The sequence below is a fragment of the Pinus tabuliformis genome, chromosome 3_1, assembly GCF_031772625.1.
Source record: "Pinus tabuliformis cultivar Carrire ecotype Pingquan chromosome 3_1, CPIR1, whole genome shotgun sequence".
Classification (NCBI taxonomy): domain Eukaryota; kingdom Viridiplantae; phylum Streptophyta; class Pinopsida; order Pinales; family Pinaceae; genus Pinus; species Pinus tabuliformis.
In genome coordinates, this window is record NC_142301.1 from 271,262,071 (window position 1) to 271,275,015 (window position 12,945).

General features: G+C 35.4%; 1 protein-coding gene across 1 annotated transcript; it reads right to left on the reverse strand.

The window, feature by feature from the left end:
- Window positions 1–450: 450 nt before the first annotated feature.
- Window positions 451–11,790, reverse strand: LOC149186833 (uncharacterized). The gene is made up of 4 exons (XM_089409467.1): window positions 10,092–11,790; window positions 8,607–9,759; window positions 1,107–1,192; window positions 451–779 (listed from the first exon to the last, which is right to left on the reverse strand). Exons 1-4 carry the CDS (start codon window positions 11,788–11,790, stop codon window positions 451–453), a joined length of 3,267 nt encoding a protein of 1,088 aa, XP_089265593.1.
- Window positions 11,791–12,945: the final 1,155 nt, after the last annotated feature.

Genomic DNA, 12,945 nt, shown 5'->3' on the forward strand with positions numbered 1-12,945 from the left:
CTCTGAATATGGGTCCTCACCTCTGCCACTGTCGCTAGAGTTTTGTCCCCAATTTAAATTAGTGTTGATTTGCTCTTTGTTTGATGTTTGGGAACAAAACCCCAAGCTGCATGGGGCATTGCTCTTCTTAACCTTTTCTTTTCTAGTGTCATTAGTCACAACAACGGCGATGTTGATCGATGATCCTCCAACCCCAATTGCAATGCCTTCAGTCTTGGATCCAAGCACCATGGGATTTGGGGGTTCCATTGAACTGTGCTCGTAGGTGATGGATTTTTGCTTTGCATGCAACACATAACCATCGATTAATCATGGATTTGCTATTGCAGGGGCGTAAACTGTCTCAAAGGAAAAAAATACATTATCTTCAACCCATCTCTATAATCATAAATAGAATATGGGGATTTGGGCGAGAATAAAGGGTCTACGGAGACTCTGAAACCGATATCTTTACACATAATCGGATCGGGGATTTTTGCCAAGAACAATGGGTGTACACAGAATCTGAGGTGTCGAAAGAGCTAGCACTGCAAAATCTATCGCTTCTTGCCTCCATCGTGTCTCCTTTCTCACATTTCCGGTTGCCCCCAACGAGGAACTTCCCAGTGCCCAGCATAGTGACAACTCCACCTCAGCCATTGCCAATGGCTTGAACATTCCTCTGCACTTAGGCAAAAAACCAATTCCAGATACCCTTATCAGACACGAAATCCAGGCACCACAATCCAGCAAACTCAAATCGAACAGACCACGATGCGTTGGAGACGAGAACAGACTTCCTACAACCAATGTGGACTATCGCAGAGCTAGAGCTGATTTCCAAGGTTGCCATCGTCCCATCACTTCCTCTTTTTTCTCCGATGACAAATGAAGTTGATTGCCTACATTTTTTGCATAAGCTATTTCGATTTGTTATATAAGTTGCAGTATTTTTTTGTAGCTTTAATAGCAACATAGACCAGGAGGGCCCCCTGATACGTGTTGCCTATGTTTTTATTATGTGTTTTCATAAGTTTTGATATTGTTAATGTGATTTTTGTTCATAGTCCTTATGATATATATGAGTAATGAGCGTACTCTGTTTTTCTGGTAATTATTGAAAATACGTGTAACTGTATGCCAAAGTTTCCTGTAGTGATCCTGTAATTGCACTGGAATTCTTGCAATAACTACAGGATTTCCTGTAGTGATCCTGTAAACATAGGACTCCATAAAATTTATGTAAGTACATACTCTATTTTCGTGCAGTAATTTTAATAGAGCAATTTCTTTAGTTTTTATCTAAAGTATTTATGCTTTAAACCATTAGAATAATTAGATTTATATTATGCCTAAAGTTACAATTAAGAGGGTGATTTAGTTTATATTTTAAAACAAAATGATTGTTTTTTTTATTATTGAAATTTGCTTACACAACATAGAACATTGATTCCATTTAAATTCATTTTTAGTACAGTCTTAATCGATTTTGACCAACAATTAATTCAGACAGAGTATCTGGTGAGAGAGTGTGATACATCTTTCTGGGTCTGCAAACTTTGTGTCAACAAGTCAGAATTGAATTTAAGAATCTGAAAATCAGTGTAAGTTGAAGTCAACTCTGATATCTACCTGGACATGATTTATGGTTAGTTTTACATAAGAAAGCAGTAAGAACCAATTCGCACACATTGTGTTTCACCTCGAACTTTACTTACCTAGATTGGAAAAATAAGTGTTAATTCATTTACCCCACTTTATGACTTGACATTTTGGTGTCATTATCGGGTAGGTGTAACGAACTAGTTCTAAGGAGTTTAATTTGTTTGTTGAAAAATAGAAAAAAAAATACAAAAGTATTTAGAAAAATCTCTTTGCTCAATTCTACAGTATAATTTTTTTTATCATGGGGGAGTAGGAATATAAGATCGGAGGTAAGAACCTACGCCACCACCATAGTGTGTCCTACAAAGCCAATTGAGCTGAAGACTATATGTATATATTAAGAGATAGTAGAGGAAGATTTGGTAGAGCACCTGGAATTGGTAGATATATAATTCCAGGTAATTTTAATATTTTCTCCCATATACTCATGTGATTGAAGAACAAGTAGCAGAAATCGATTGTTCAAGAGAAGCATAAAAATGATCAAGTCCCACAAGTGGTACATTAGGGATCGATTTAGAACCACTTTATGCTTCTCCCCCTACAAGGTGGAATACAATTTATACTGTATTTTGGAATGAATATATGGTATAAGAGGAAAGAGGATCTAATATAGGAGATGACATCAATGGACACAGAATTGGCGGAGGAGGAAAAAGAGATGGTGGAGGACATCAAGGAGATGAAAATGGAAAAGGAAATGGAGGAAGAAATGGACAACCATCGGAAGATGATGATAGGGAAGCAATATTTAGCTTTCCCATTGTGGATATTTCAAGAGTTGAAATTTGAATGAAGAACATTTCACCATTTATCATGCCAACATTTTGTGGTAGGGTAATTGAAGAACCTCGCTCCTTTCTATTTGAATTTGATATTTTATGTTGTAATTATGCTTACAATACTGATGCACAGAAATTGTGATTATTTCCTGCAACATTGAAAGGAGTTGCACTATGTTGGTTTATGGGTTTAGGTGAAGGCATTATTGCATATTGGGATGATATGAAGAAAGCATTTCTTAAGAAATATCAACCTTATTGTAGACCAAGAGATTCTCAAGAGGATATTTTTAGAATGATGCAACAAGAAGATGAAAGCTTAGAATATTATTTAGAAAGATTCTTATATAATTTGCAAAAATCAAAGCAACATGATTTGAGTCCTAACACAATTCGTATAATATTCTTAAAAGGAATTTGTGATGAATATATAGATATACTTAATTTAATGGGTGATGGTGATATTTCACATCTTTCATTTGACATAATTAGTGATTTGTGCAGGAAATATTCAAGAGGGAAAGATAAAACTGGTGCAAGCATAAGAAATCCTCTCTCTAAAGTTACTAAATCAGCTATTGTGGGAGTCAGTAGAACATAATTAGGAAATTTGTTGGAGGGTTTTAAGACCTATCTTTTAAATACTCTTACTTATCAAATAGATGATTTAAAGATTAGGAAAAAGAAAGAAGAGCAAGAGTCAGTCTTATATATATTTTGCACTAAATGTTGGAAGAAACATCAATTAAGAGAGTGTCCTCTTGATAATATTAAAGTTTGCTTGATTTGTGCAGATCCACATAAAATTGGGGAATGTCCTACATTACTTGAGCTAGAAACAACTTACCAAAGAAACTTTGGAAATACAAAATCAATAAACAATATTGCATCCCAGAGACCTTAGCAACCACATGGAACATGTATATATCAAGATTCTAATTAGTGAAACATTCCTTATTATAATGTTCCTTAGAATACATGGAATGTTCCAATGCCATGGCATGCATGATCTCCACAAAAAATCCAAAATCACTCCTCTCAATAGCGTTGGAGGGGATTTCCTTATGGAATTATACTGCGCATCCTTATCCTCCACAATTTCAAGCTCCATACCAACAACAATCATATCAACAACCTTAGCCTCCATATCAACAACAACCATATCAATCATACCCACAAATGCAACAACCATATTTACCTCTTCCACAACAACCACATCATCCTCAACATATGCAATTAACTCAACTTCAACAGTTACAACTTCCATCTAATCAACCACCTCCACGACCTACACAACTTCCTTCTCAACCAGTTGCAAATCCAAATAATAAAATAGAAAAACATGTTTATAATGTTGAATTTGAATCATTCCCTACCTATAATATATCTTCGGTAAAATTATAGAAACTTTTTATACAATTACACGAAGATCCAGTAAAATTACAAGATTTTTTTGTATAATTACATGAAAATCCAGTAAAATTACAGGAATTTTTTGTAACAATAATAAATAGTCAAATTACAAGAAATTTTTGTATAATTACATGAAAATCCAGTAAAATTACACGAATTTTTTGTAACAATAATAAATAGTCTTGTAGAATTACAAGAGATTAATTTATGACCTGGTAGAGTTGTGAACCCAAAATCTACAGTGGTAATTGAAGAACAAACTGAAGAAATTGTATATAAACATAAAAGACAAAAACAATCCCTTTACAAGAGAAACTAAAAACATCAATGAAACAAATTGTCCCTTCGCAAAAATAATCTCAAACTTCTGGCATAGCTCCATTTCCTAAGAGATTGATTTCATAAAAAACAAGAAATACCAAAAACCATATCTAAATTTTATATTATTTATGAATTGAAGAATATTACTATAAAGATTCCCTTAGTTAGAGCAATTAAAGATATACCAATTTACAATAAAACAATAAGGGAATCATGTACTAAAAGAACTGGAAAGAGAAAACAAGATCCATCAACAATACAAGTTATAAGTAAATTGGCTAGTCTAATGATTACAAAAGCCATTGCCGAAAAATATGTTGACCCAGGCATACACGTTGTAAAAATAGCAGTCAACAATTTTTCTATTGACAATCTAGCTCTTCTCTGCACCTCTTTCCCTGTATAAGCGAGGGATATATGTCTTAATCTATATAACATTTTCAGTTGGTTGTGATTTCCGGAGTGATCGAATACCAGGTGCTATTATAAGTGTTGCCATAAATGTGATGACAAAAGAAACCATGGGTATCCTAGAAACAAACAATGTTATACCAACTCCAACAATGTTAGAATTAGCTGATAGATCAAAAATTAAACCTGAGGGAATTGTAGAAGATATTATTGTTTCTATTGACTCTTGGGCATATCCAATTGATTTTATGATCCTTCAACCCAAATCTACATTAGGAGGACATACTCTAATTTTGGGAAGACCATGGTTGGCAACTGCTGACACAAATACTAGTTGTCATTATGGAAATATGACAATAGCAAATTGTGATGAAATTAAAAACATTACTTTGTACCCCCTGCCAAAACAAAAGGTATGATTAAAGAAAGTTCAATGGTTTGATGAAAATGAAACAGATGATGAAATCATTCAACAGTTATTAACCATTGAACAAGCATTTAATCTCAAAGAAAATTTTGATGAAAATCAAATTGATCATTTCATTTCTCATCCTGATTTTCTACAGTATTTTAGGGGGAAGTCATGTGGAACATCATCTACAACAAAGGATTTCGCAAAATTTAAAAATTGTGATCCATTTGAAAAAAAATTCAATTCCAAAATAGACTGGTATTCTTATAAATTTTGAACAATCTGTAATTCTTGCAATCTCTCAAAACTTTGAAATTTCTGTACATTTTGAAATTCTTGTAATTCCTATAAATTTTCCTGTAAATTCTGAGCCAACTTTGTTAAGTACCTCAAAATTTTCTTTGCATTCTCTTTTAGGACAACATTTTCAAGAAACATGTACTAAGGATGGCTTAAAATCAACTTATTTATCAGTCTTTCTTGTACACTCAATATCAAATCCTTGCAATAAAGTTATTGAAATATCTCCTAGAAAGACTTTAAATATCAATTCTAAATTGGAAAATTTCTAGCAAGATCAATTGATTATGTTATTGCAGAAAAATTCCAAAGCTTTTTCTTGGGAATACACTGATATGCCAGGAATACATCCTGATACATGCACACATCATATTTACATTCAAGAAAATGTTAAACATGTTAGACAACCACAAAGAAGAATGAACCCTGCATTGAAATAAATTGTCAAAAAAGAACTCCAAAAACTATTAGATGTAGATTTTATATTGATGGCGTTGGACCCACCAACATTCAAGGGATCTCCCCGATATGAAATCCCAACTAGACGTCACACTGTTTGGAGTAGGATTCCCAATAATGGGTGGTAATGTTATGCCTTGACTACGGAAACACGTAGAGCGAAGTACAGTAACTTTGGAGTGTGTGACCCTGCGGAAAGTCAAGTGTGGTGCATGAAGGTTCCAACACAAGAAGGGAAAAGGAAGTGCACCCCTTGGAAGCCTGTAATAGTACGTAGCTTGAAAGGAACACACGATCACAATGACATCATGAGATAACATGCAGAATAGTCCACAAGCTAAGGTGACGAATTAGTACAACAACACGCATTCAACAAGATTCATACAAATGCAAACGAAATAGTTCAAAGCACAAGTGTAAGTTAAATAACATACATTGCAAATATAACAAGAATAGTCCTACTATATTCACAACATATGCATGAAAGTGTGTCGACTCTGAGTTTTATTATAAGTGAAAGTTCTATTCATACATACACCATTGTCAGACCACTAGCCCCAATAGTGGAACATTAAAGTCAAGAACACCTGCTCTTCGAAAGATCAATTAGGCAAGGATCTTTGATATTGATTGGATGAAACTGCTTCATATCTTTATTGTTGCATTTGATGCATGCAATGACTTTTTTTATATCATATTATTACACAGGGTAGCAAATTTATGTCATATTATTACACAGGGTAGGGATAATTTCCATCTCTATCTATTTCATTGTTAACTTGTTTTAATTATGCATTTAGTGATTGAGTTATCTTTCAATATGATTTCTATGGTTAAAATATCTCTTGTTACATTTATTCTAATGCTATGATTTTTATTTGTAAACATGTAAAGGTAAATCAGGTTAAGAACCTCTATGACGATTTTGTAATGTAGGCAATACGATTAAAGATCTCGAGTTTTGATGGCTTCATATATCAACACGATTAGGATTTTGGATCACTGCTTTCTACATTCACAAATTTGGTTATAATGGTAAACCTATAAAATTATGAGTTCAATATGCTCTATTTGCATCATAGCGAACTTCATGACAAATTTCTTAATTATCATTATTTAAGATGCCTCAAATTGACTGTTGGAATCATGACCTTATAACTTTGGCAACATGTGATCTATGAAACATACAACTTTTATGTTTAATTCTTCGAGATAAACTGCCTTATTTCATTGCAACAACCCATTGATTTAGAAAATCTATACACTCTTAAACACACAAATGTGTCTTATGTTCAAATTAAGAATGCCCCACTTACAACAGTAACATTGTACACATGAAGGTCCCTTCAATTATGAAGCCGGAAAGACAGTTGGAAGTTTGCCCAAACTATACTTTAATCCACACTTATAGGCAAAGGTACTTCTGAGTGGTATTTTTATATTGATTAAAATTGTTTTAACCAGTGACAGAATTCTAAGATTGGATTCAAAAATAGAGAGAAGTTAAGAGCTAGAAATTATGGGACATTAAAATGATTAGATTTTTTGGCCATACAACTTCAAATACTCATGCTTTTCTTTAGAAGGTTTTCCGCTTTTCCTTGAAAATCAATTACATGTACTTATTTCTAGTGAATGATATTATAGTTTTAGAAGAAAAGAAAAGATTCCAAAACGAAGGCAACTCGTTGCAATGGATCATATGTACATTGCACTAATTTGCCAAAAATTGGATTTCTTTTGCTACTTGTGAAACGTTGGCCAATACATCAAAGTGGATTTGTATCAGGTTGTTTTTTAATGCTAAAGATAAATCTCAACAATTAAGAATAACATGATGACAATATCAGATTATGTTAATAGTTATAGAGACAACATATTTTTTTTAACATAGGAAAATCTTTGTTTGCTTGTGTCTTATTGAAAGAAAAATAATTCAGCTTTACATTCAAGCAGTGTTTTCAAGAGTATCTAGAGTTCCTTTCAAATCCTTTACACATTAATGGAGATTCATACACAAGAACTATGTTCCAATTCTGGGATCAGAAGTGGTTAGGGAGTGTTTAGGCATATGGATGCTAAGTCCCCTACCATCGTAGGTAGTGGGGAAATGGAAACGTGTTGTGCAGATGAAGAGCCCGTGGGAGGTGGTTTGCAGAAAACAGTGGGCTGCAGCTGGGGAGTGACAGAATATGAGATTTGTGCTAATAGTGTTGGGAGGATATCAACACTTCTTCCTTTGTGTTTACACCCACTTCTTTATTGTTCTCTTCCCACCAGAGCCTACAACAACGACGAGTTTATCCCTCTCTCGATTTCTCTCTTCTCCTGGGATTGCTACGAGTGCCTTAGCAAAAAAAAAAAAAGGTGACGATGAACCTTTCATAACCCCGGTTGGGTTTGTATAGGATGGAAATTTGATGTTGTTGAGTATTAAAACCCTACTTTAATTTTGCAAGTCCTCTTCTTCAACTTCCAATCTTATCAACTATTTTGTTTTGCCCTTTCCTTTTCTGAAGTTTTTTTTCAGCACGAAAAAAAAAAGGGTAATACATCCAAATGCATATATATGAGATGGGAGGGAGATAAACCCAGCAGCACGGACAAAGGTGTGGCATAATGCCACAAAACATAGTGGGTAAGGACATATAGATACCCAGATCAGCTTCATATGAACATATAGATACCTAGATCAGCTTCATAGTGGGTAAGGACATATAGATACCCAGATCAGCTTCATATGAACATATTGAGGAAAGAGAGTGTATAAGAAACAAAGAAAAAGATCAATCTGTCCCTGTGACAAAAATATGAGAGTATCTTCACAATAGAAAAAAACGCAGCAATGGAGAAAAGGTACATACCAGATATACTTCATAAGAAAGACATTACGTACCCGGTAAGCAAAAATCTTGAATCTGGTAGGAGGTGTTGTCCACTGTGATTTGCATTCTCCAAAAGCCTTGGGGAGTGGATAGGCTGATTTTGGATAATGCATCTGCCTTCTTGTTTTTTTCCTGCCAATATGTGAAATAATATCCCTTCTGCTACGCCATAAAGCCTCTATTCTATTCAACCATCCAGTAAGATTGATATTTTTTATTAAATGTTTTGACTGGACGTGGTCTATGATAACTTTCGAGTCTCCATAAATTTGTAGATTCGGAAGGTCAAGAAAGTTACCAAAGGACAAAAGACCAGCGAGGGCCATCGCCTCAGCACAATTGTTGGACCCTGGTCCACCATTCCAAAAAATTTCAAAAGCCTGACCTGCTTTTGGCATAATGTAAACACCACATGCACATGTTCCGTGTTGTGCTGCTCCATCAAAGTAGGCATGGGGAATTGCAGTGGGCTCCCTTGTAGAGATCCTTTTTCCGTTGGATACCACGGATGTCCCCGACAAATCGAGAGCCTTGTATTGACAAAGGATGGATTCGACAACAGTAGAAGGAGATTGGTTTTTTGAATTGAAAATCAAGCCATTATGCCATTTCCATATGGCCCAGATAGCCAATAAAGGAATGGGCCGCCACACTCTGTTCATGTTGCTCCACGTTTTAAAGGCCTCTGAAATGGAAGAGTAAGAGCTATGGTTGAAACCAATGTGTGCTGCAAGGTTCCGCCAGATTGTGAGTGCTTGTGGACAACAGAGAAAGAGGTGAAAATTATTCTCGGAGTCATATTTACAGAGGGGGCATATAGCAGGCCCATGCCAGCTACGCTTTTGTAAGTTATCCCATGTGAGGTTCCTGTTATAAAACACCAGCCAGGCAAAAATAATGATCTTTAAGGAGCAACCTGTTTTCCAAAATGAGCAAGGGAAGGTGTTCTCAGCGCATTCTGTTCTTGAGATTAGAAGCTGTTGGTAAATATGTTTTACAAATACAGTCGAGGAGCCACCAAGCCCCTTCCAAATGAGAAGGTCCTTATCCTCAGAGCGGTAAATGTCGTTGGCTCTCATCAGTGTTATGATTGAATTCCATTGCTTTGCCAGATCATCACGGAGACGAAGGTCTGCTGCCGATTTCCAAATTGGAATAGCTCCATCCCAATATTGGATGACACTAGCCCAGAAAAATATACCCCTGTTGTTCAATGATCTTAGTAAGTTGTTGGGTATTTGGATCCTTCCGGCCGTCCCACAAATTCATCTGAACCAATTAAAATTTTAGAACCGGACTGAAATTTCCAGATCAAATTTTGCCTTAAAAAAGGTTCCAATTTCCTGAATCCTCTCCATATAGCTGAGCCATTTTGGGTTCCAATGTTTTTTTCCCTAAACCAATAGGCCATATCTTTGTTTTCCATGTATTTAGCACAGATAGTCCTACTCCAGATAGACATACCCATGATGGCTTTCCACATCGATTTGCATAGCAGAGCCTTCCGAAAAATATCCAGATCCAATATGCCCCAGCCACCCATTTTTTTGGGCCGGGCCAGCTTAGAAAGCTTTGATAAATGATATTTTATTTGTTCTTTGTGTCCACCCCATATGAAGCTGGCAGTCATCCTGTTTAAGCTATTGATGATTGCTGAAGGGATATAAAAAAGGTGTGCCCAATATACCATAATTTGCACGAGCACCGCTTGAGTCAAAATCGCGCGTCCCCCCATGGATAAGCATTTATACTCCCATGCCGCGATTCTTTTATAAAAACGTTCAGGAATCCAAGACCAATCAGCCACACAATATCCAACGGCTTTCAAATTAAATCCCAAGTATTTCAGTCCATTCCTGAGAGGCAATGCTTTGATGTTGAACAGCTGCGATAAAAAAATAATCATTTCTCCATTCACATCTTCAATGTGAAATGATGATTTTCCTTCATTTACACACATGCCAGTTGCCTTTTGAAACCGCCCCAAAATTTCATGAAGACAAATCCAGGTAGTTCTGCACAGAACAGTTGTTAATAAAATATCATCAACAAAGAAATTATGGGAAATATTGATTCCCCTACAGATGGGAAGGGGACTGTATTTGCTTTGAAGAATAGCCTGCTTGATTTGAAGGCTCAGAGAGTCCATTATAAGAATGAAGAGGAGCGGAGACAAGGAGCAGCCTTGTCTCAACCCCCTTTCCGCCTTGAAAAAAGGAGTGGGTAATCCATTGATAAGTACTGCATAATTTACATCCACCACACATGCCATAATCCATCTGGAGCACCTGTTATCAAGACCAATCCTTGCAAGTAGGCAGCGAATAAAACCCCAATCCACACTGTCGAAAGCCTTTTTCAGATCTAATTTTAATAGAGCAGCATCTAGCTTCCTGCTGTGAATGGAATGCAAACATTCCTGAGTGAGAGCCACCGCATCCAGAATATTTCTATCCTTTAGAAAACCATGTTGTTCATGTGTCAGATGAAGAGATAAGACGTCCCTCATGCGAGTGGCTATGATTTTTGAGATAATCTTATACAGGACGTTGCACAATGAAATTGGCCTATAATCTGAAAATGAAGCTGTTCGTTCTTTCTTTGGAATCAGAGCTATATAGGTGGAGGAAATGTGTTGACCGATTAACCCATTTAATCTTGATTCCTCGACCATATTTAGGATATCAGACTTGAATAAATCAAAGAAATGGATAAAGAAGTCTATAGTCCAGCCGTCCGGTCCCGGACATTTATCTTTCTGAAAAGATTTCATAGTCACCAGTAATTCCTCCTCAGTAACTTCAGAGAAAAGGGTAGCATTTTTATTCTCATCAAACATGATTGGGTATGGCTCGATACCCCATTGAATGTCCTCAATGCAACTGCCAATGTCTCTGCTATAGGCATGTTTGAAAAATTTCATTGCTTCACGCGCTATGGCCTCCTGGGAATGATATGCATTACCAGCTTCATCCATGATTTCCCAGATGGTGTTTGTCTCCCGACGCTTATTTGCAAATCTGTGAAAAAACTTGGTGTTTTTGTCCCCCTCTCTGAGCCATAAGGCTCGGCTTTTAAGGCGCCAAGAAGCTTCTTCCATTGATAGAATCTTTTGCTTCTTTTTCTCCAGGTCCCATATTTTATTCCGAATGACAAAGGACATATGTGACTGTCTGAAGTGAGCAGATAAGAGTTCCAAATTACTACAAATCTCCTTTAAGGCTATTCTATTAGAGGCAGATTTCTGAAGTTTAATGAAAGATCATTGGTTATGTAGTTTCATATGTATCATAATTCTCTATCTAGTGTGATGGGTGCCGCTCCACAATATCTTTTTATGTTAGGAATTCAAGATTTCGTTTGTGTTTCACTTCGTATTTTGATATATTTTCAGGAATAATGGTATTTAAAACACTTTTGTATTTGGATATATTTTCAATAATAATGTAATGACAAGATTTATGATCTTTAAATATTATTAGATTTGCTCCCATGGCCCATGTAGGAACAATATAACAATGGCCTCTCAGGTCACTCGTTCTTAATTTTTTCTTTGAATTGGTAAATATTATTTCAGTTTGGTTGGTAAAAATGTGAGTTTATCATTTATGTGAGATTGATTTATAATTCATGATAGTTTATTGTACTAATTTTATTATTTGTCATTAATTTTAACATGTATTAATAAATAACAAAATCCTTTTTTTATGGTCTTAAATTCTCATACTTATATTATTAACTATTATATGAAATTATTAACTCTTATATCAAATTAGATATTAAAAAAATATATCCTTATATGCACTAATGAAATATTTGTCAAACATTAAGAGTGACATTTTATAGTTGTTGGTTTGTTGTGAATGTTGTGAGCTCGCCTTCCTAGTTTATTGTTTGTTATAGATGGGTGTGCAAAATCCTTGTTGGTTAACTCATTGTTGTGAATTTTTGTTATCACTTTGGTTTCCTTACTAACCTCATAATATTTGGTTAGGCATTGCAAATAGTGGCAGGGATGTTTCGTTTGTGTTATAGAGGTTTACTTTTCTTGCTTAATGTTTTGAATGATGGTGACACCATTGTTGTTTCTATTAGTAAGCTCTTATCCATTGACACTTGTTTTGTTGAGCATTTCTTGGTTGATTCATAAAGTTGTGATAATTGTGCAAGCTAGGAGTTCTGAAGTGCTTCATTTGTCATTTGTCTTGCTAAGGTTTTGTTAGCAGCGAAAACCCTTTGGTGCCCCTTATTGTTATTGTTGTGGTGCCGTTGTCAGTGTGAACATATTATTGTCTTGGTTGTGCATTCGTGTGCGGAT